The 25,919-nt window shown below is 38.6% G+C and overlaps 1 protein-coding gene across 2 annotated transcripts in view; it reads right to left on the bottom strand.

The window, feature by feature from the left end:
- Nucleotides 1–25,919, bottom strand: part of RPS6KA2 (ribosomal protein S6 kinase A2) — a 2,145,504-nt gene that overhangs the window by 1,091,227 nt on the left and 1,028,358 nt on the right. For both annotated transcript variants that reach the window (XM_044069491.1, XM_044069485.1), the window contains exons 7-8: nucleotides 14,486–14,523; nucleotides 14,202–14,344 (exon numbers count right to left, since the gene is read on the bottom strand). In XM_044069491.1, coding sequence (XP_043925426.1) covers nucleotides 14,202–14,344; nucleotides 14,486–14,523 — 181 coding nt within the window. The remainder of the gene's footprint in view (nucleotides 1–14,201; nucleotides 14,345–14,485; nucleotides 14,524–25,919) is intronic.

The following is a 25,919-nucleotide window of genomic DNA, read 5'->3' on the forward strand; positions in this document are numbered from 1 at the left end:
ATTTTATGAACAATTAAACAATATTAAAACTTAACAAATAGCAATGTTATCAGTAAGAAGTATCCTTAACAGCAATAACTGTCAGTGAATTCATAGTCTTTTCCATAAATACTACAATATATTACAATGCACACAGACCCAGAGTTATATTTTTTGCTAAACCTTGTCATAACTTGTAAACTATACATCCTTAGACATATATTGTTAGAAGATTTTGTTAACCGGACATAAGCTCTGACACGATTGCAAGAAATTCTATTCTGTATGCAGGTTTATTGAGATATTTATTGAAATATGAAAACATATGCTTGGTTATATAATTGGCAATATAAATTACATAGAATATTTCTCAAGCTGTGCAATTTACAGTGAAAATATCAGTGACAATTTTCTTCAATGTCTAAGATTTCACCTGATGCCATGCTATAGTTTGCAAGTCACTTGTTTTTCTAAGTATTAAATACACATAGAAACATTGCTTATTGTCATAATTACTAACAAAAGACTTGCAGTACCTCCAGCATATTGTGATTTAAATGGACACTGACAATGAATTTCATGTCTCCCATTGCAACGTTTTACACTATATCCCTTAACAGCTTGTAGGTCACTCAGTTATGAAAATATGAACATAAATATGAAAATATGACTAATAAGTGGCAAAAAGTGATTAATTTCAGTACTGTGGGATATCCTACATTAACAATCTTAATGTCATTTTGTTAATTATTCTTTGCCTCTTCTAATAATGCCTATTATTAGCTGGTAACTGACTTACTTAAAGAAGTCAGACCCCAAAAAAGCTCCAGACACCATAAGGAGATATGGGTGTTAACTGGACAAATGCAAAAAAGTTGCTATAGGCTTGAATGAGATAAAACATGTACCCACGAATTACCACATAGGTGGCAGTACACTAAACACTGAAAGTATGATAAGAGACTTAGGGACACAGGTGGACAGTGGTCTCACCTTTGATAACCACATCGCCACAACAGTCAAGGAATCCTTCTATGTGGCATACCTCATCACTAAGGGCTTTTCATCCAGAAAAAAGGAGGTCATTGTCCCACTGTACTCATCTCTCATTAGACCCATTATAGAATACAACGCCCCCATTTGGTATGTACCTCTGAAGACATCTGCAACAAATGGAAAGGCCTTAGAAATACCTTGCTAAAACAATCACCGGACTAAAGCAGATGCCCTATGCTCACCATCTAAAAAAACTCCAGCTATACTCTGTCGCATATCATCTACTCAGAGGCAATCTCTGCTTAACATACAAGGCCATGTCAAACCCAGAGCTGTTGGGCATGCTACACTTAAAGAAATCCCAATCCCTCAGAGCCACATGCTCCAGGGATCTAAACCTTGTCATCACAATGAACAAAACATACTGGAGGGATAGGTTCCTGACCCAGAGACTCCCCAGACTCTGGAATAGACTGCCCATACATGTCAAGCAGAGCGCCTCTTTGACCCTCTTCAAAAGGAACCTTGTCGATTGGATGGGAAATAGGAAATTCACCCCGAGGATCATGTCAGTCGCCTTGATAGACAGGGGTCCAGGGGAGTAAATATTGTGGGAAGAAACAGCCAGGGAACTGTTATGGCTAGGCTTGTATAGGCCCTAGGGCCGACAGTCTAGTACCAACCTATGAACCTATAAGAAAGAAGTGAGAGAACTGGATACTTGGGTGGAGAGCTCCTGCTCATTTGACCACCATATTGCAACTGTGGTTAGAAAATGTTTTTTATCCTGTACAGCACATAGCAAAATGTACTTCATCTAGATCAAAACAAGTCCATGCCTTCTTGTACTCCACACTAATTAGACCAATCAAAGAGTATAATGCCCTCCACCCTGCCATTGCGATGTAACTTACTAAGCATATCAGCCAAACAAAAAAGACCATAGAGGTTTTTAGCTGAAAAGATCAAGGGCTTAAGAGGTTCTTAATTAAAGATTCAGGGCTTAAAACACCTGATCTGCCAAGAGAGACTTGGGGCTATAACTCTATGTTCAGTATCATATAGACTCTTTAGGGGCAATCTGTGCCTTGATTGCAGTACCATACACATCCAGCAGTCCAAGAACTCTTATACCTTTAAAAATCAAACAGTCCTACTAACATTATGGCCAGAGATCTAAATCTGTCCAGCAAATAAGGCAAGGTGGAGGGGTAAATTTGTCATACAGCACTTATCCTTTCTCTGGAGCACACTTCCTCTCCAAGATAAGCAGTGTGACACACCAGCTGCCTTTAAAAAGGAGCTGGAAAAATGGATGGGTATTCACAAATTCACCTCCAGTATGATTGGTCTGTTCCTCCTTAAAAAGGGAGGTAAGGCCTAAGGGTCGGTACTGGCAAAGCAGAAATGGCCTTGCACCTTGGTTATCAGTGTAACTCCTGTGATCCTATCTATGTCTCTAATTAGGGTTGCCAAACATCCAGAATTCTTCTGGACTGCTCTGAATTAAGGGACTCTGTCCGGAAAGTGGACTAGACAGCGTATTGTCCAGAAAAAATACAGGGAGATTAATTTTCGTTTAATTAAAAAAAATGTTTTTTTCTTTTTTTAAGGGAGTTCTTAGAACACCCTTTACATCTGGTCGCACAGATGTAGAAGACAAAAACAGTCTTCTGCTTCTGTGCGACCGATTGTTTACATCTTTGTCATCCGCACGTGTGGAATTTGAATTCTTGAAGGCATCAGACTGAACTGCAAAGTACCAGTGGACCATGAATGGACATGTTTCAAACAAGTTCTTCAGATACTGTTGCAGTTTTACTTACTCATTCCACGATCTGTGCATTAGGAGCCTTAAAGTACTGCCGAAAGACTTGTAGCATGCAAAGTCCTGCATTCAGCTATCTCAAAATTGGGAGTCTGTAATGATGGGTAGTGGAGGAAATTACCTGACAAATTAAGTCTGGTTTGTGCAAAATCAAGGATCAATTGAGGATGTGGACTAGAGACAGGAATGTTAGGTTCAATTGAAAGAAAATGCAATACTGAAGCACATGTTATACAAAAACAGGAGTTGTTTTGTGAAGTATGCTGGTCAGACAAAAGTTTATGTGGTGGAAGAAGGTGTTTTAAATCAAAGCAAAGCATGACAGAGAGAGAGATTATTGTGCAGATTATGACATGGTGGATTAAGGAAGAAGGAATATTAAATTTAAGAATCGCTTAAGATGCACTCATCAATAGGAAGAAAATGCAACATTGTGGGATGCAGTGTGAGCTTATTTGTATTTCTTAGGGGAAGTAATATGGGGGAGACCTTCATAGTGATTTATGGCACTTTGAAAAACATCATCTCACTAAATCCTTCACATGTAAATGTTCTCTAATGAATTGCCTACTTAAACTTCACATCATATTTCATGTTCTCTTTCCTAACCCCAACATTTTATTTTACTCTTTTGCCCCTTTTGTTTATACAGTCAATACTCCATCTGCAACCTGCTGACACTGCTCTGTCTGACCTTCACCTAACCCCCTACTGATTAGGTTCCTCTTTCTATTTAACTTCTCCCTCCTGTTATACCCCCCCCCATATTCATCCTTCATTGCATATATTGTAAATATCATAGCATTATTAAAATATGCATTTCTTGTGAATTATGTGCACCTTTACTTTTGTCTAGTATGCTACAAATGAAACTTTTTTCATCTTTTCCTTAAAAAAATTAAATAGTGTGCATCTGTTTCTTTTTCTGAATGTGTACTCTTTAAACATTTGTTCCTTTTATAGGTTTGATTCTTACTGTCCCAGGCTTAGTTGGAGGAAGGTCCATTAGGAAACAAATTCAAATAAAGAAAATAATAAAAAAAAAAAAAAAAAAAAAAAAATGGATGTATGAAAAGACTGAAGCAGAGCTTATATACATCATGTGTATACAATAACAGGTGCATTTTTAGGAGAATGATATTTACAAAAACAGACTTTTTTTAATAATTAAAAGACTAAAAAAAATAAGTAAAACTATGGAAGCATAGCTTTCAGACCATAATCATACAATAATATGTATAGGAAGGAAAGAGAGATGAATAGAAGCGATATAAAATGGAAATATTAAACTAGACCTGAATAAGGCAAACGAAAAACGATTATTTAAATAGGTTGTGGACAAGGCATATGTTGTCCACAAGGCACTGGGCTTTGAAGATATACAAGAATTGTATTGCATGCTGAGTATTCAAAAGTAAAAAGTAGTACTTGAATGTGAGTTGAGAATATGGGAAATAAAACAGGAGGAAAAGTAGTAATAAAATGCACAGGCCTGGACAAGTGAATTAGTCAAGGAAAATGAGCCAAATTATAATGGAATAGAAAGCATCAGAAAGTGGCTCTTTTTTTCACTCGAGTACAAATAGAAAGGAAGAGCATTGTCTAGAAAGGAGGTAGGCTTATGAAAATTAGGGTATATATCTGAATGGCAGATTAAAAATCAGAGAAAGAGGGAGGGACTATAAAATGTAGTTTTAGAAACAAAGAAAGCTTTAATGAATTATTTTTAGAATGGAGATGTTAACTAAAGAGTACCAGCATGAGGGCAGATGGCCCTTTTTAAGTTTTTTAGAAATGTTTGAATTGATTACGGGTGGATAGACTCAACAAAAGAGGAGGTGGAGTTGCTATCCTCTTTAAAGACCATCTCACTTTAATTTTCCTTCACTGTAAAACCCTACAACTCAACAGTGCAGAAATCATCTATACCATACTAAATATAAATTCAAGAAAAATATATTTGGCTGCTATATCCCAACTGGAAATAATGCCCCAACTATAGAACATCTATTGCACTGGGCAAGTAGTACCCTTAGTCAGGAGGCATTCATACTGGGTGATTTTAATTTAGACTGGCTTGCATGTGATACAGATTACCCCATCCATCACACAAATGTGCATGGTTTTACAAAAAATATTCAAGACCCTACCCAAATAGATAAAGCTAGTACAAAACAATCCACCTTGGATTGGATATTACTAAATAACTCCTCTCACTCATTCCAATCAGGTTGCCTTTCTGATGGTCTGAATGACCATACCCACATTTCTTAAATGACAACACATATTCCCACCAAAACCTACTATGTTTAAACAACTTAGAAAAAAAAACATTACTTTAATCTAAACAACTTCCTAGCTGACCTGCAAAGGTGCAATTGGACTCTCTCAAATACCTTGACCTAGATGATGCAGTGAACCACTTTAATGAATCCTTTTTAGATATATTAAATGCACATGCCTCTGTTAGAACCATCAGAGTGAAATCAAACTATGCTGCCTGGCTAAGCAGAGATACTAGGGCCCTTCTGAAAACTAGAGATAAAACCTGGGAACTATGGGATAAGACTAACACAGTAGTTTCTAAACAAAAATATCAGGAACTTAGAAATAACGCAAAAAAAAAAAAAAAAAAAATAAGACAGGACAAAATAAATTTCTATCATAAGATTCAAAACACATACCAAAAAAAACCCTCAAAAACTCTGGCCTGCTATAAACTCAATCTTTCACCCAGGAAAATCTACTACACCAACCCCAAAAATCCACAACAGTTCAGATAGCATAACTACCATTTTTAACAAACATTTTACTGAATCTATAATTACGCTTTCCAAACAGCAAACCCTTACTCCTGATACCAAACAAGCCAAGTCTACAACCAGCAATGCCTCGTTCTCTTTTTCCTCAGTTCCTACAGCCACTATAAAAAACTACTACAGAAACTAAAACCTACTACACTTGTTGTAGATAACTTTCCCAGTGAATACCTCAAAGCTGCAGCTGAATGTATAGTCTTCCCAGTATCAATCCTTATAAATAGATCCATTCTCGAAAACAAGGTCCATCAACTGTGGAAAATTTCCCATGTAATCCCACTTCATAAAGGGGACCTTCCAAAGAACTGACAAATTTTCATCCAATTGCTATTCTTTCACCTCTTTCTAAGCTACTCGAAAAGTGTATTCATCTCCAGGTCATGAAATTCTTACTAACAAATAACCTTTTCTCAAACACTCAGCATGGGTTTTGCCCATCGCATAGTACCACTACTGCTCTCTTATCCTTCACTAATACCATAAACCATCACAGGAATAACAGCAACTTTGTATCTGCCATCTTTCTAGACCTGTCAAAAGCTTTCGATATGGTGTCCCATTCCAAACTAAGACATGTACTTGCTGAAATATCCTTCTCACCATTTGCCACAGCATGGTTTCATAACTATTTATCTGTCTGTCAACAATCTGTTCTATGGCAAGGCAACCTATCTCCACACCTTCCTTTATCCATTGGTGTCCCCCAAGGATCTATCTTGGGCTCTCTCCTTTTCTCCCTCTTTACTAATAATCTACACAAAGCTACTCCACATGGTTCTATAACACAGTATGTAGATGATTCAACACTTATCTGTGCTGCCACTTCTCTATCAGCTCTTCATTCTCAAACACAGGAATCTTTAACTTTTGTTGAAACATGGTTAGCTAATGCCCATGTAATTCTGAACCCAAACAAAACTATATTATTACTCTTCCAACCTAAAAAGACATATTTTTCATGCCTGCCATTTAACGTAATAGCCAAACACAATACTGTCATCTACCTGACAACCCATACAAAGCTTCTTGGAGTGGAAAAGACAATAAACTAAAATTTGACTTGCATGTCTCCCTAACAATAAAAAGAGTCCATAAGAAACTTGGAAGTCTATATAGGCACAAACGGTTCCTGACCAAAATGACCAAAATTACATTAGCACAAACCCATCTGCTCTCCACTCTACTATATGCCTCTCCCATTTTAACTAATCTTAGGAAAACTGACTTATCTAAGCTAGAAGCATGTTATAATAAAACTGCTAAGTGGGCATCTGACTGCCCATATAGAACACATTATTGTACAGCTTTAAGGATACTAGACTGGCTTGAACTTCACAACATTATTCTTTACAACCAACTCTCTCTAACTCACAAAATTGTAACACAACCAACCAGAATCCCTGCAGTACAAAATTTCATCCTTCCTTACAGTTCCAGAAGACCACTTCGCTCCAACAATAAGAGCTTACTCACTGTCTCCAAGGCCAACAACAGTGGAGGAGAATCTTTATTTTCTAGCTATATATCTCATATATGGAACTCCCTTCCTAACTCCATTCTCTCATTCTCATCCACTAGCCACTTTAAGCCATCACTTAAAGCTTATCTAAAAAATAAATGGCTATGTTCCTGTACTAACCCCCTGTGAATGCTCTGATACATCACAGTATACCCCAATCATAACCAGCTTCTAAACCACTGTTTAATCTTTTATTCCTACTGGCCTGTCTTAACCTTATATCTTGACATATGTCATACTTTACAAATAGTACTAGCTATGTTCAAAGCCTAGGTTTTATTGTCACGAAGAAACAAATTTGTACTTTCTTATGTATCCTACATTTTCTTTACTTTATACTTTATTGGTTATTGTACTTTGTGCATGAAACTTTACTGTTACTCATGGAGCTTTACCCCTGGGCCTCTGTTGAAAAGGACCTGTATCTAGTCAGACTTTCCCAGTAAACAAATGTTAAATAAGTAAAATAAATAAATAAATAAATATAATGAATCAAGACAGTGTATCAGGACCTGATGGCATTGGGTATGAGTGTAACAGAAGAATGAATGGCAGATGGTTTAAGTACTAAATGCCTTGTTTACATTTGCTGCCACTATCTGCATACATACAGAGTACCAATGTAGTAGTATCCCACAGCATGTGGATGGATTGCTGATACTGTGCTATATTTTAAGGGGGTGGGCTGCTGCAGTCCTGAGTATGTCCTCCTTTGAGCTGCCTAGTTACTGTGAACCCATTTTCAGTTTGCATCGATTCTCTATTACAATAGTACCAACTTATCATTTTTAATGCAACATAGGCAATTTGTTTTTCAAGGGCATCAGGTACTGAATTTGTAGATGAAACACTGAAATATAAAGTTGTTTGTTAGCAGCAACCTATTCATTAGTTACAGATCCCTTTAATGTGGAATTATTCAGATGACTTTTACTTCTGCAGAGATTGTGCATATATATTGACTGATATTGGTGGATTGTAATGAAAGACGTTTGAGTGGCCTTTTATGGTTGAAATGTTCTGAATTGGGCAGTTTTGTCATTACTGGTTCATGTGTTTTGTTTCATTGCTTACTGGAAAAATTTCAAAACTATAACTTTAAAACATACTCTAACAGGTGGTGCTGTATTATGCAAGGGATATAATTTAATTATTATATATTATAATTTAATACACTCAGGAAGGTGAATCAAATAACTTTTGTATGGTCATAAAATGTGTGCAAAGGGTCTATGATTTGAAAATGGCTCAAAGGTAAACTTAATCTGCTACTGGCCAGATGGATTTTCTTTGAATGTGGCTTTCAATGCCATTTCAGCGAATGTGAGTTTCAAAGGCAGAGAAGTTTAAGTCTGTTTTCATTGTGAGACTGCACTGCTTTGTTTAGCAAATGTCTATCAGTGTTTCTGCTATAAAACGTGAAATAAAAGTTTTAAATTAAATCCAAATATTTGTAAACATTGTAGAAGTAAAGCAAAAAACAGTATGCACACTGAGAGGTTTGAACAGTATTTATGGCAACTGTGAAGAAATGGAGAAATAGCCAAGTAATGTGACACTGGAATGGCTGCATGGGAGGGGACAGGGATACCAAAATTACAAGCATTTTGCTTTCACGTACATGTCTAGAATTTTTGACATGAAAAGTTGCCAGCCCTAATCCTGGTAATATAAGTGCCTAACGGGCAGTGACTATTGGATTAATGTTTTATATTATCCATGTTTTGTTGATGACATATTTATGATTGGCAAAATATTTCTTCTTTAGATGATTTTCATAAATAGCTGGATGATACTGCTACTATAGTTTTGTAATTTGATATGAAACACTCTGAATAAGAGACAGAGTTTTTAGATATTAAGACTGCTAGTGAACCAGATGGCTTACTGCAAGCTATGGTCTAAAAGAAAAGCTGCAAATGCAGTTCTTATTTACATCACACTAGTATGCATTCTAGATGCATTTTTAATAATATAGTCAAAGGTCAGTTAATTAGGGCATCAAGGATAACACCAAATCCTACACAATACGATCAATGAATTTTATATGTATTTTAATGAAAAGGAATATGAAAACAAGAATTTATAAGAATAACTGCTGAAGTTATGCTAGAATGAGATGGTACGGCTACACCTTTCTTCAGTGCTTCCCAATCTATGGGTTATAGTAGGAATAATAAAATCAATATTGGGAATACATTATGTTTTATTTCCACCTATTCTACAAATTATAATGACATATGTCATATCCTAAAATGCAACTGGAATATATTAACAATTGATTTAAATATATTAGGCATAGTAGGGAATAAACCTAAATTATCTTACTTGAAAAGGAAAGTATTTTTATAAGAAAAGCTATATTAAGCTGAGATCAAGCAGGAAAGGAATGTTTCCATGCAGGACCTGTTTGATTTGTGAATACATTAATGAAAAAAACAGTTATTTACATGAAAAAATGTTTTATGGTAACTGTGGTACAAGACATTTGATTAATGGCTGAATGCAATGAAGGCAAGGCCTACCATGTAGGCAAAACTAAAAGGACATTTAGAGACTGTATCTATTGAGCATATATCTGATATAACCAAGTGGAAAAACAACAGCACTTTAGCCAAACATGTTATTGGAAAACAGAAGAAACATTTATTTCAATTTCATGTCATGGAATTGATGCAGCCAAGTATTAGGGGACGGTATTTGTTGAACCATACAGATGCATTGCAACTTAGATGGATTTCAGAGTAAAAGCATATAGATATTCAGGGTTAAATGATTATGTGACACTGAAATCTGTTTTGAAAGAGAGATGATTAAGATACTATACATTGCTGCACTTTTATATCTTAATATGAGTTTAAATGGATGTGATGCCATATGCCATGTGATTTTTAAAATGCTACATAAAGTATTACTCTTTCATTGTTTTTATTCCATGATGAAGTTATAAGCAAAAGAGCTATGCCTATTTCTATTAATATCTGTTAACACATTTTGTTTCATGAATTTGATTTTGTGCTCAGCTTGCCACTTATCCTGGAGTCCTTTGTTTGTTATTTAGTATAGGATTTAAGACAACATTAAAGTCACCCACTAGTAGGACAGGAATATTACTAGTATTATATTTCCTAAAGATGAAAAAAAGCAAAGTAAAAATTAGGGGTGCCATACTTTGGGTAATAAACTGTGTCAAAGATTAAGTCTCCTTGGTTAGCGTTTACCTGTTGTAGGCATTACCTACCCTCTGTAACCTTTAGTGACATAACTATTTCCAAGTTTAAGGCACTACCTAAAAATAATCTGGTACCCCTTCTGAAAAGGAAGCTAAGTTGCTAAATGAAGGCTTGCCTGACAATCACTGAAAAAGTTTTCTGTTAGTGAGGGATATTTTCAATGCTTGTAACAACACAACATCAAATGTATTCTTCCTTAGCATGGTTCACGTGACACTGTCATTCAGCTTGGAGTTTAGTCTTAACACATTTAATGAAATGACTTTAACATTCATTATTTGAACACAACATATACTGTACTAAAATTAAAAGAGTAATATAGCTTGCTAAATGAAAGATGCATGTTTTGTCACAAGTGAGAAGTATGTAAACAGTGTAAATTGCTGGTGACCCATTACTTACAAACCACTAATGACTATTTTATATATTTTATAAACAAAACATACAGAAATGCAGTGCAGATGAATGGATTCTAAAATCAGATTAAAAGACAATAACTATTTTTGCTTTATTTTTGAAGATTGTAAAATTATTGTTCTTAAAATATTTTGTAAAAATTTGGAGGTTTTCTCTCCCGGCCTCCACTGACAATGGGCTTCTACCCAGTTGGACTTTCCTGGTAATCAAATGTCAACAACTAAATAACTAAATAAATATTCAAGCAGTGCCAATACATCAGATACATTACTGTCAAACACACACTCCAGAGTGCTGACACCCCTGTTGAGACAGTCAATGCATGGATGTCAAGATGCTCATACCCTGGAATAAGAAACCATGGTCCAAAAAGCGGGAAACAGTTATGTTTTGTTTGAGTGGCCCTTGGTTCTAAACCACTTCAGCTTTATCGGCTGCTCTGAACACTTCTTTACTGCTACTCCTATAAAAAACTGACAAGTTGGCTTCTGAGGCACTAATGGTGCTAATGGAGAATTTCTCTATTATTAGACAGAGGGGACAGTTCCCCTGTCACTAAACTTGCCTCAGATCTGTTGCTCATCAGTGCCCTGAAAAGCTGCCTGCTCACATTCTTCCTGGAGATGGTGCTTCTAGGCATTAGGTCCACACTGCTATTGTTTTCCAGTGATCGACTCTTCCTTTCATTTAGGGTGGCAGTGGCCTTCTTGGATCCACTAGATGTTTGGACCTGATAGCCATGTCCAATGTTGCATCCTGAGATAAATGTATCATTTGCAAAGCTGCTATTACTGAAGAGTTAGAATGCTGGGCACAACTTGACAGTTAGGGGAGGTGCGAACTACTGAATTTACTTTATAAAAAGAGTATGACGAGGACTCAGGTTGTGTATATTTCTTTCTGTGATTAGCATCTTGCAATTAACATAGTTGAGTATTTAAAATCAGTTGACATTTGAGTTTTTATAACAGAGATAACAGAGGGGCAGCACCTCTGCAAATGTTTTCCTCTTTTGCATGATTTCCTTAGATTAATGTTGGAAGAATTGTATTGTTTGTTCCTGTACATGTGATATAAACACTATACATTCCGTAGTTAATTATCTTCTTTTTCCGACAAAGTTGAGGAGTCTAAAGATTAACTACTACAGCGGGAGATGAGAGTTCAGTGGTGGCCTGAGTGACTCGTAAGCTCTTTCAGTCATTATTCTGTTTGGCAGCTTTAAGTCAACAGGCAGTTTCTCATGGAAAATGGTTAGTAGGTCTCTGCCCTCACTGCTTTCTATCAGTCCTGCCAGCCTCAAATTCTTTCAATGCTAATGATTTTCAAAATATTGATGGCTTTCTTCGATGTGAAGAAGAGATGTGTGGTGTTCTGACACAGCACACTGTGGGTCCTGGAGTTCAGCCATTTGCCTTGAGGTGAAGAATTCTAAAAATGTGTTTTTTCTGTGAGACTCTGAAGATCCTCAGAGTTTCTGGATGTCAGCAGCTTTATTTCTGAGGGGTCTGCCAACATCTTGCCAATTATCTATATGTGTGAGCCAACTTTGCTTTATAAGTTTGTGTATTGGGTGTCTAATGCACCCACAAGATGCTCTGCCTTGGGAAAAGGTTACACGCTTTCGGTCTTACAGGCATCAAATGATCTTATTTCTTACCATGTGCGTATGGGACATTATCATATTTTAAACTGTATGCTTAAAAACATTTTTTAATTATTATGAAATACATTTAATTGTTAGCCTGGGTATGGAGCTTGTACTTTCAGGTTGTACTCAGAAAGCTCCACTCCCCACATCTTTCACCTTTCTGCCTCTGTTAATGCCTTTAAGTGTCTTCAGAAGCCAAAAAAAATGCTCTCTATAAGTGGTCATGTGACACTTCTAACAACAGAAAAAGGGGCTGCTTTAATGATGGAAAAATTAGCTTGTTGTTATACATCAGGTAAGCAATACTAAATACTTTTGTAGGATGAATGGAAGAGCATCTTCATGTTCTGACTGTACACACAAAGCTGTGTTTGAAACTCTAATGCAAGAAAGAACTGTCAATGAATGTTGGGTTTGGCTAATCAGTTCCTATCACTCAAGTAGTGCTTTTTAAGCTATTTCAGTTTTTCTTTAAAGTCATACTTCTGTGTGTGGGGGGGTCTGTTGCTTCAAAGTACAGTCTATTGCTTTATATTTAATGTAATCAGGTTACTTTCTTAGTAAATCTGTTTTGTCTTCTAAGGGTAACATATCTTTTTGTCTTCAAAATAATGTACATTATGAGATGTTTAGAATAAAGAAATACTTTACCTGCATTACAGTTTATTTGGCTCATGCTTTAATGTGCTCTCTAAATTAAAAGTAAATAATACATGAATAATCTGTGGATCTAGTCAGTAATAAAGACCTGCCTACTCCATAGCTAGTTTATAACACTATAACCACACATGCTTGTAGTAGTGTTTTCTCTGTTGCCATATTTTAAAACACAAATGAGAATAATCAATGTGTGAAGAGGTGCACAGCTAGCATACAGCTCCTTTGGCAGAAACATCATGTGGCTGTTTGATCAGGCTTAAATTCCTAATTTAGTTTCAACAGTGCTTTTATTTTTCTCTTTAAGTGTTTCCTTATGATACCAGTTAGGTCTTCTTCCTAAATAGTGACAATAAATGCATGCCTGTACGAGGGCTGTCTTTGTATTCAGGCTCCCACATCCCTGACTATGTGTGAGTTTATCAGGCTTGTTGTGTGGGATATTTAATCAAAAACAGACTACTGAAATAACAAAAGCAGTAAGGCGCTGCACTTAGGACTATATAATCCTTGTCTTAATAGTGGGGTATAACACAATGCAGATGACAGGCAACCACTGCAATCTAGACAAAGCTATTTGCCCAGCATGGCTCAAAATTATAATGATTATGGGTTGTGGACAAAATTAAAATGCACTCTTATTCTAATATAAATGATCTAACTGTCTATTATCTAGCTGCCTGTATCTCTGTCTACTTCTCTTTATACAAGCATACCAGTTACAAATAAAAGGATCCAATGTATTTAAGAATCATAAAGTAAGTCCCTACATTCAACATACATTTAAGTGCATCAGTTATAAGTTTGGCAGTTAATTTATAGACAAGGTATAGTGTTAGCAGTGTGACTGAGATAGCAAGCTAGTGTCATAGCCAAGTCCAGTCAAGATTTGGAGGACAGAAGGGGAACAGTAACAATTTTTATTTGACATTTTCTTATTGGGAAAATCGGACTAGGATAATATCCCATTTTCCACTGGGTAATTCTCACAATGGGGGAATAGAGGATATCAAATGCTTATAGCTGATGTACGTTTTATGTAAACATTCCATTGTTGTTTCTAATATGTATGCATGCATATCTACTAAAAATGCATGGTTACCATTAATACACCAAAAGACCACCAGTCTGCACTTTGAGTGTGACCTCTTCTGTTGACGACCTCTGGTGCCATGTATTCTATTGTTCCGCAAAACGAATAAGCTCGTTTATCATGGTCAATTGCTTCTTTGCTCAGTCCAAAATCTGCAATGTGGAAAAAAAATAAGAAGCCTATAATGTTTCTGGGACTGTAATCAAGTGTCAGTGATGATGTACGATGCTTGGCTTTTGAATTCTAATGCAATACAATATGCATGCACCGAATATTTAATCAGTGTTGCTTACCTGTTATCTTAATGTGTCCCTCTTCATCTAGGAGGATGCTGGAAGGCAAACAATACTTTATTAGAAAACATCCAGCAGATTATTTCACTCTGCAGAAAACTGTGTAAATATAGCATCATGTTGAATGGGGAGCTTAATTAAACTGCATTTCTAAAAATAACATAACTCTGGCCTTTAGCAGTGCGGAAAGAAATTTGCAGTTTCTGAATATGGCACAGCAATTACAGTAATTTTACAATTTCTATTTAGTGGTTCTTTGTCTAACACTTGAAAATAAAAGGTAAAACATCTGATTTCTAAAACAGAATATAGGCCTTTTTTTCTGATCAGCCTGCCTTGCAGCCTTCAGTGAAGTAATATAAATTAATTTGTCAAGCAGTTTCACAAAAGAGCCAAATGACCAAGATATAATCTTGTGGTTAATTTTGCTGTTCTATTACCATATCATCCATTCACCCATCAGTTAGAAGTTGAGAAACCAGAGATGGGTTTGTGTAGCTCTTAAGTTTGCTAACTTTTCTTTTCTTTCTTTCTTTTGTTCTTTCTTATTTGTTAACCAGTTAGGTGGGCCAATCCAAAGACCCGTTTCAGCCATGGCCAAGGTTAGAGTCAAGAAGCATCAAAACAAGTTGATAGATTTATAAAGAACAAGTATTTTGCATAGTATAATCCACGCTTTATTCTTTCCCTCTCTCTCTGTCTTTTTCACTGAATCTTTCTTGGACACAGCAAACCAAAACATAAAACCTCCTATCTTGTTCTCTCTCTTATTCTAAGGACTGGGGTTCTAAATACTAACCACCAAAAGAATGCCTCTAAGAAGCGTGTCATCTCTTTTTATTTACAAAACGTAGTTTACACTCTGTGAGCTACTTTTCTCCCTTTTAGACCATCAAATGTAAAATAATCTAAACTACAACTGACTTAGGCTCACCTTGTAAATAAGGTATATGACTCTATACATATTGTCATATGCTTTGTAAATACATAGACACTGCTTATATATTCATGTACTCTGCAAATTTATACACACTGTTTAAAATAATATATACTCTATAAATACCCATATACTGTTTGTACACAATCATTTTATGTCTGATCTTGATAATTTTTTTAAAAACCTGAGAAACTTTTCAGCCTGGGTCCCAACTGAAAAGGGGTTTAGCTATACCCAGTTGCGCTTTCCTGGTAAACAAAGGCAAAATAAAAATATGAAAAAATTGTAAAAATAACTCTTTTGAGCAGTCCTGAGTAAACAGTGATTATCAGCACATGTACATGAATAACATCATGCAGTATTCAATATTTTTCAGCACATTACATACAGTATCTATATATATATATATATATATATATATATATATATATATATATATATATATGTATAGACAAAAGGATATGTCACAATTTCAACTGACATAAGTCACATTTAGTTGTGATTAGCAAACTGGCTCAAAGCAGGTCTCTCCAGCTTTAAAAAGTAATATTAACCAACCACTGTCCATAAAGTATTTTTCATGCCACTTAGCCTACAAGGCATCCCACACTAATGGATTTGTTGCACCTCCACAAAATAAATAGTATCAGAAATTGTCATTCTAAGGACCTAAACCTCATCTGTGACATAAACAGGACATGTTAAAGGGAAGGGTATGTGTCTCAAAGTTTATCCCTTCTTTGGAATAGACTTCCACTCCACGTGAAGCAAAGCTCATTCCTGACGCTATTCAAATGTAATCTGGCCCAGTGGATGGGGAATTGCAAATTTTCTCCTGGTTTGGCACCTATGTCCCTAATGGATATGAGGTAGTTTGTGAATGAGTGTAGAAGCCTGTATCATAGCCATATAATTACTTTGGGTTTTGCCACATGCCAGCAATATTTTGGTAAAGTTGGCGTAAACTTGATTAGGCTTTAAAGTACATCGTGACTACTACCACAAGTACAAAAATAACATTGTGCAGTATTCTATACTTTGCTCTTTATGTATTTGAGATTCATATTAAAACAATCACTTTCAAATAAGGTTTTTGTCAGCACAACACAATGCTAACATGTGCATTTATTGTATAAACAATGACCCATACCAAAAAGATATTTGGTTTGGCTCCGAGTCAAGCCAGATGGCAGATGCAGCAGTGAGCTGGTTGTAAGTAAAATATTCTTGGCTTCTCATGTATGATGACTGCTCCCATAGCTTTCTTTGACATCCTTGCCTAGTCAAGTAATTGCTAGTATCTCCATGACAATGTTAAAGAAGTTCATCTTTATGAGAATTACTGTAATTTGGCTTTTATGATTACCACAGAAACCTGAAGTTTACACAGTACAATCTGGTTACTGAAGGTAAAATGCAGACATAGACGATGTTCATTTTTCATTTGCCCATAGCGGAAGGTTTCTATACAGCTCACTACAAGCTGGAGGGCTGGCAAAAACGATGATGACTAGTGCCAGAATCAGGCATGCAATGGCTATTGCAGTGCTAGAATATTAATTTGTTTATTATTATTTATCTTTTCCATTCTACTGTCCTAACTACCATTGTCATTTCCTCTGCTACCATGTTCAGAATCGCAATCTTCAGGTAAATCTGCATCAACATTTTCCTTCAGCGTTGTGTTTTTTTTCCTTCTTCTTTTTGCTTCATTACAAAAAACCTTGCAGCAAAACATTGGCCCTCAATCATATACATACAGCACTGGAAAGGGGCTGGGACAGGTAAGGGTAGCTAGAGGTGGGAAGTGGTTATTGAAGATGTGAAACATAAAGGTCCTACCAAACACCCTAATATTGGGTGATTTCAACTACCCAAACATTAACTGGGAGAACTACTCAAGTACTAACTCCCTTGTCCAACATTTCCTTGAATTTATAAACTCAAATGCCCTGGATCAACTGGTCAACACTCCCACCAGAGGTGACAACATATTGGACCTGGTCATCACCAGCATGGACGACCGGTGTTCCATACCAGAGGTCAACCCTTTGCTGGTTAGATCTGACCATAAACAAATCACTTTGGATATCCACATTCTGCCCCCACCCCCGGACAAAGAAGCCACCGTGAAAAACTTTTCAAAAGCAAACTTCACATTACTTAAGGCCGAGGTGGAAAGTTTCATATCCCCCATGCTAAAGGATAACGCTGTCCAAGCTGCAAAATCCTTTACTAATGCATTCTATGGGCACCTGCAAGAATGCATGGATTGTGCTATCCCAAGCAAAACCAAGACTCACTCCTCCAAGAAAAGGAAGCCAGTCTGGTGGACTCCTGCCATAAACAAGCTATACGATAGAAGAAGGAAACTAGTACAGAAAAAGTAAAATCCCAAGAAGGGAAGACATCCCTGATCAGTATCAGCAAGAAACTACGTTCCATCATAAAATCATCCAAGGCTAGCTTCGAAATAAAAATTGTCATGGACTCCAAAGATAACCACAAGGCATTCTTTAGCTATGTGAAGAATCTAAGTGACAATGCTCAGATCTGCTCAGAGTTAATGCAGAATGGCACAAAAATAAACTGACCCAGCCGATATTGCCAACATCCTGGCAGGCAGTTTCAGTGCAAACTTCACCGCCGTCTTAACCCCAAAAGGGCCCATAACCATACCAGAAGAATGTAGAGTCCCAGAAATCACAGACACTCAGGTTAAAACAGCCCTCTCCAAAGCCAAAAACACAGCATCAATGGAACCGGACGATGTCCCAGGCTGCATCCTAAATGAGCTGAAAGACAAACTAATGCCTCACCTAAACACACTGTTCAAACTCAACCTCTCCACAGGCTATGTACCCATAGAGTGGTGCACAGCAATGGTTATTTTGCTCCACAAAGGTGGAGCCACAACAAACCCCAGGAACTATCGCCCTATAATCCTGACTAGCGTGGTCTGCAAGGCTATGGAGTGCATCATCATGGAACTCATTAACAGAGACATTGGGAATCTCCAAACACTGGACCTTACCCAGTTCGGCTTTGTTAAGGGCAGATCATGAGGCGTAAACCTAGTGGACTTCTTTGACACAGTTACCAAGGCTATAGATGAGGGAAAGGTGGTACACACAGCATACCTAGACCTTGCAAAGGCCTTCAACACCATTCCCCATTCTGGTATTATAGACAAGCTCACCAGCCTGAACATAAACCCCTATGTCACAAGATGGGTTGCCAGTTGGCACATGGACAGAACCCACATGGTGAGAGTTGCAGGCGCTAGGTCTGACTCTAAACTGGTTACAAGTGGCATTCCCCAGGGCTCAGTCCTAGGACCTCTCCTGTTCAGCATATACTTCTCAAAGGTACAGGCAAGCACAGGAGGACTATGGCTGACCAAGTTCACAGATGACTTCAAACTAGGGGCTATAATTGACTCTCCGGCTGACACTGACATCCTCCAAAAGGGTATCACTGAGACGGCTATCTGGTGTCAAAATCATGGACTCAAGCTAAATGCCAAAAAGTGCATAGTCATTCCCTTTGGAAAAAATAAAGTACACACAAACTACCACATAGGTAGTATCCCCCTAAATATGAAAAACGTAATAAGGGATCTGGGGAGCCAAGTAGATAGTAATATCTCCTTTGATAATCACATTGCCAAAGTGGCTAGAAAATCCTGCTATGTGGCCCACCCAATCACAAAAGGGTCTGCATCCAGATCAAAAGAGGTCACTGTGCTCCTCTACTCATCACTCATCAGACCCATCATAGAGTACAATGCCCCATTTGGGATGTACCTTACAAGACACTTGCAACAGCTGGAAAGACCACAGAAGTACCTCACCAAGAGGATCACTGGCCTCAAACAGATGCCCTATGCAGCTCGACTGAAGAAACTCCAGCTGTACTCGGTTGCATACTGCCTACTCAGAGGTGATCTCTGCCTGACATACAAGGCCATATCCAACCCAGAATTGATGGACATGCTCCACCTAAAGAAAATCAAATATCCCCTCAAGCCACACACTCTAGGGATCTAAATCTCACCACAACAATAAATAGGATGTGCTAGAGGGATAGATTCCTGTCCCAGAGACTTCCCATGCTTTGGAACAAGATTCCAATCTACATTAGGCAGAGCTCCTCGCTAACACTCTTCAAGAGAAACCTTGACGAGTGGATGGGAAACAGAAAGCTTACTCTGGAGATCACTTCAGTGGCTCTGCTGGACAGAGGCACAGGGAACTAATCTAAGGTGGTGGCGAAAGCCAACACATTCTGGCTAGGTTTATAAATGCCTTTGGGCAGATAGCCTAGTACCTACCTATGAACCTATGAACCTATGTGTTCATGGCCAGCTCATCCTGTTTCAATAGCAGATTTAGTAAAGTGAACTAATTTATCTGTGGTGCACTCTGCCCTTATCCATGTGGAAGCACACCTTTGGTAACATGAGTGTGTTGAAGGACCTACTTAACTGGAACAGCAGGAGTCTTGTGGGGTCTCCTTACAGGGAAGAACAGCAGGAGTTTGAATTAAATGTTGAGGATTAGTCTATAGCAAAGGGATCATGATTTCCTAAATGTGTGAAAAATAAAGAACAATAACAGGAAAACTGAACTAGGTTGCATGGGTAGATTTGTAAAGACCCTTGTTGTCATAAACCAGTGAAAAAAGGAAGAATTTCATGCTTGATAGTTATACAGCAGGGCTGAGAACATTACCTGTTGCCAAAATAAAGCTCCTTCTTGTGCATGTTATGCTGTTGCAGTGGTTTCATACAACATTAAGGTATTTCAAAACTCAATTGCTTTGAAGAATATTTTCATGAAACTTCAGAAAGATTTGTTGCCCTAAAGAATCTTATGACATCTTCGAATTGCATTCTTTGCATGGCACAACACACCAGACTTGGAGTGTTCTATATAAAGATGAAGTTAAATTCTAACCTTGTTATGCTGCACAACATTCAATATGGTTTTCTGTGGAGTAACCTGATTAAAGCTGGAAAGTGATGTAAGTTTATTTAGGGATATTCCATCAAATATAACTCCTCAAACTATCACTGCAGAATAGGTCCTCAATGCTCTCTTTAACGCCGAAAATAGTACATCGATGGGCCCTGACAATATCTCAAGTGCCTCTGGAATCACTGTTTAATCACAGTATCCAAACAAGCTTTCTGACTCATGAACAGAGAATGGTAACTGTCATCTTTCTGCACAAAGGCAAGCCATCTGTGGACCTTGGAAACTACAGACCCATAAGCCTCACTAGTCTCATATGCAAAGCCATGGAAAGAATTATCATTGAAATGATCAATAATGACATAGAAAACCTCCAGGCACTGGACCCAGACCAGTTTGGTTTTGTCAAGAGCGGATCATGCTTACGTTTCCTGGTGGACTTCTTTGAGAAGGTCACCAAAGCAGTGGATGACGGCAAAACAGTTCCCAGTGTCTACCTTGACCTGGTCTATACTTTTGACACAATGCCCCACCTGAACAATGTTGACAAACTCATGAGTTTAGGTATAAACCTGTATGTCACTCAGTGGATAGCTAGCTGGTTCACAGACAGGACTAAGGAAGTTGGGATTGGGGTGTCCATAGGATCCTAGGAAGTTACTAGGCTATTGGCCCTGAGGCCCTTATAAGCCTAGCCATGAGTTTAGCACATGTTTAGACAAGTCTGCACCCAAAGCCCCTGTCCAACAGGGACAAAGGTGGCATCTCAGGGGTGTATTTTCTGTTTCCCATCCAGTTATCCAGGTTGTGCTTAAAAAGGGATAATGAGGTACTCTGCTTGACATGAAGAGGGAGTCTATTCTACAGATGGGGGAGTCTCTAGGCCACAAATCTGCCCTGCCAACAAGTCCTATTGATGTCACAGACCAGACTGAAGTTGCTCAAGCGGGTTACTCGAGTGGAGCTTGATTTGCAGATATGCAGCAGTCCCATCAAGGTGGGGTCTGAGATTGCTTTGTATGCCAGACAGAGGTCCCGTCTAAGGAGTCTGTATGAAACTGAGTAGAGGGACAGGGCTTTTAGCCTATCTGTGTAGGGTAAAAGTTTGAGGCCCTGGATCCTCCTGGTGAGAAACTGCTAATTGGCCTTATAAGGGAAGAATACAGGGATGTTATGACCTCCTTGTCCCTGGATGAGATACCCTTATTTATGTGGTTGGCCATGTAGAAAGCTTTCCATATAATGGAAGCAACAAGGTGATCAAAAGTAAGGTTGCTTTCAACTTGGGTGCCCAAATCCTTCACGACTGATTGCATGCTTAGGACATTGTTAGTAATGTGATAATATATGGCGATGTCTCTCTCCCCAAAGGGAATGGTGATGCATTTTTTGGCATTCAATATTGAGGCCATGTTTCTGGCACTAGTCATTTGTTTGGATGAGACCCTCTTGCAGGACATCCACATCACTTGGGGAATTAATGACTGTGCCTAGCTTGCAGTCATCTGCAAACTTGGTCAGCCATAGCCCACTGGTTATGGCCTGCACCTCAGAGAAGTATATTCCGAATAACAGAGGCCCCAAGATCGATCCCTGGGGTACGCCGCTCAGTCCGGGTCTACTGCTTGAGGTGGCTTCCCCTATTTTGATTAGGTGGTTCTACCAGTGAGACAGTTTGCTACCTATCTGGTAACATATGGAGTGATACCTAGTTGAGAGAGTTTATCTGTTATGCCAAGTGGGGAATAGTGTCGTAGGCTTTGGCCAGGTCAAGGTAGGCGGTGTGCACCATCTTCCCCTTGTCCATGGCTTTAGTGACTGTCTCAAAGAAGTCAACCAGATTTAGCAGACATGACCTCCCCTTGACAAAGCCAAACTGTGTGGGGTCAAGTGTTTGGAGGTTGCCAATGTCCCTGTTAATGAGGTCCATGATAATCTGTTCCATGGTCTTGCAGATCAGGCTTGTTAGGCTGATGGGTCTATAACTTCCCGGATCAGTGGACTCTCCACCTTTGTGTAAATGGATGACAGTGGCTTTCCTCCACTCAGCTGGGACAAAGTTGGTACTCAGGCTTTGGTTAAATAGGGTGCTTAGTGGTGCTGCAAGTTCATGCCTGAGTTCATGTAAGATGCAGCCTGGGATGTTATCAGGTCCCATGGAGGCTGTACTTTTTGCCTTTGAGAAGACAGTGATGACCTGTTCACTAAAGATAAGGGGAGGGAGGGTGTCCTGATTTACTGATGGGGGTGGACAGAGGGGTGAAGTTTTTGCTGAATCTGTCATCCAGTAGATTGGCTATATCTACATCTGTGTATGTGGTGTACTTGACCATCAGTTTTGAACAGATCTGAGTGCTTCCTTTGAGACTGCGGACATATGTGAAGAAGGCTTTATGACTGTCTCTAGTAGATGTGGCCGACGCAAAGTTGGCTTTAGAGGATTTCACTAGTGCTTTTATTTGCTTTTTCAAGCTAAGGAGAGATTGCTTCCAATTGGGCACCTGCTCCTTCTTTGTTCCTGGACAGCAAGTTTTTCCTTTTGTTATATAGTTTATTTATTGCAGATGTCCACCAGATAGGCTTAATTTTCCTTGTGGAGGATGATTTTGGCCTGTCAGGTATTCCTGATTCAATGCATCTACATAAATGCTCGTACAGTACTTTGGTGTAGATTTGGACATTGGTGCCAATTCTTACAGAGGGGGAGGGGGCTGTGAAGCTGTTGATACAATCCCTCAGGAGGTTGTATTCAGCTTTGGAGAAATTTTTTGTTTGACCCTAGCTAGAGGGGATCAGGGGAGATGGTGACTTCGAAAGTGACCTCTTTATGGTTGGATCTTATGAAGGAGGATGATACTGTAAGGGCGCTGGAGTGGTTACTCATGTTGGTTAATACCAAGTCCAAGATATTATTACCTCTTGTGGGGGTATCAGCTAGCTGTCCCAAGGCATTTGCATTGACAAAATCAAGGAATCTTTAGGCATTTGTGTTCTGGCATAAGTAGTTTTTCCAGTCTATGGTTGGGCAGTTAAAGTCACCCAGGATCAGGGTAAAGGGTTGAATTTTGATAGATTTGAAGAGGTCCAGATAGGTGGAGTGGGCATCTTGAGTCAAATTTAGGGGCCTGTAGCTAGCTATGATTTGAACAGGGGTCTTGTTAATGGTTAACTGCACCTAGAGTGTCTCCTGTGCGTCATATTGTTTGGTCTGCCTGGAGGTGTGTGTGTCTTTAATGTTGTTGTGGTGTCTTTCGGTTTTTCTCGTTTAGGGGTCACCACAGCAGACCTCCCATTCACGCATGTCTCCACACAGAAGATGCTCTAGCTGAGAGTCGAACCGGTCAGCGTCTTACTGTGAGGCGACAATGGTACCGCAGCACCACCACTGCGGTTTGAAATTCCACCTCCTTTGGCTTTGCTGCCCACAGTTTGGGGTCTGAATGTATGATAGGATGAGTAACCAGGTAAGGTTGGGGTGCTCTGCACAGCTTTGAACCAGGTTTCCATGACTGTGCAAATGTCAGCATCTTCCAGGGTTAAGAATGCATGCAATGAGCACAGTTTCTTGTTTAGACTCCTAGCATTTAGCAGCACGACCTTTAATTTGCATTTCGTTGAAATGTTTATGTTGGTAGTATCGACCTCATGATTTTTCCTAAAAAAAGCACTATGGGGGAGGCAAGGGCCTTTGCCAGAAACCTGAAGTCTAAGAGAGACAGATGCAGGCCACCTCTAGCAAAGCATCATGGTCTGTCGATCATATCTTCCCAGGCTGTTATGGTACTGCATCCCCCTGGAATGACACCAGAAAATAAGCCAATTGTTAAAGTCAAACAGACCAGTCAACAGTGGAGTCACTCAGGGATCAGTACTGGAACCACTCGTTTTTGGCATTTACTTCTCTGAAATCAAGACCGATGTCAATGGTCTCTGGCTGGCCAAACATGCAGGCAATTGCCAGTTAGGAGCAGTGAAAAACTCCCCCACTGACATTAATGTTCTTCAAGAAGAGATGACGCAGACAAATAACTGGTGCCTAAACCATGGACTGAAAGTAAATGCCAAGAAATTCCTAATAGTATCCTTTGGAAAGTTGGCCACCCCTGGTAACTACTATATTGGCAACATATCCCTAAGAGTTGAATTAATAGACAGGCACTTGGAGACATACATAGACAGTAATCTAGCTTTTGACCATCACTTGTCTATGGAAATGAGAAACTCATTTTATGTTGCGCAACATACAAACAAAGGTATGGCATTTAGATCCAAAGAGGTCATTGTTCCACTGTATTCAGCACTCATCAGACCTGTCACTGAGCACAATTCCCCCTTTGTTATGTACCAAACCAGTTACATCCAACAACTGGAACGTCCATAGAGATTGTTTACTAAAAGAATACACATAGCAAATAACATGTCCTCTGCAGACTCCTCAAAGCTCTATCCCTGTATTCTGTCTCCTACAGGCTATTGAGTGGAGATCTACTAGGCATCTTTTGACTCCACTCTGCTGGACCTCCTGCATATGCACAAGCAAACAACACTAAACTTATACTTTCTAAAAAAAACTTACACCTTGCCTATGATATAAATGGGAACTGCTGGAGGGGCAGGCCTGTATCCTACAGACTAACCCTTCTCTGGAACAGGCTCCCTTTCCATGTGAAGCAGGGTTCCTCCCAAACCCAACTCAAGTGTAACTTGGATTACTAGATGGGAAATGGGAAATTCATCCCTGATTTGGCACTTATGTTCTCTAATGACACAGGCAGCCTGTAAATAATTAATTTCCCAGACCCTTGCTTATAAATGTTTCATCTTCCAAGCTCTTGCTCACACTACCAAGGGTGCCAGAACTTTTCAGACATTTGGGATACATTGCTAGGCTTAAAAAGGTCCTTGTGGTCATTAGCCTAGTACATACCTATAAACCTTTTCAAGTTCTGAAGTGGAGCACAGTAGTCAACAAGGACACTGTCAGCATACAGTTGAGTTGCACTAAGGTGGATTAGCTGGGTAAAGGGCAAAAAGTGGCACTGCAAAACGATGACAAGGAATTAATTTGTCCATTCACTTGGGCAAAGGCTTTGTCATTTATAGGTGAAGCAACAAGGGTCTTTGCCACATTTTGTTAAGTCAGGGACTCTATGACAACAGTTTATTTATTTATTTTATTTTACATTTCTTGACCGGGAGTGTCTGGCTGAGCTACTGCCCTTTTTCAGCGGAGGCCCGGGGAGAAAAGCTCCAAAGATATACAATGCAATGAAAATAGCAATACAGATACATTTTAATAAAAATAGCAACAGAGAATTTTGCTACTTAAAATATGTAGGCTACATACATGTATATTGTTGACAGATAAAACAATACTATAAACAAAAAGGAGAATGTTAAAAAAGTAGAATAAGTTGCATGTTTTGGTTTAAAAAGAGAGTTGAGTAAATATAAGGCTTTGTATGCAGAGTAGCAGAAACTTAAAAGGTTACATAAAAATTTCAGGGAACAGTGTATAGAC

Source organism: Protopterus annectens, chromosome 1.part0, assembly GCF_019279795.1.
Source record: "Protopterus annectens isolate FY-2018-M chromosome 1.part0, PAN1.0, whole genome shotgun sequence".
In the NCBI taxonomy this organism is placed as follows: Eukaryota; Metazoa; Chordata; order Ceratodontiformes; family Protopteridae; genus Protopterus; species Protopterus annectens.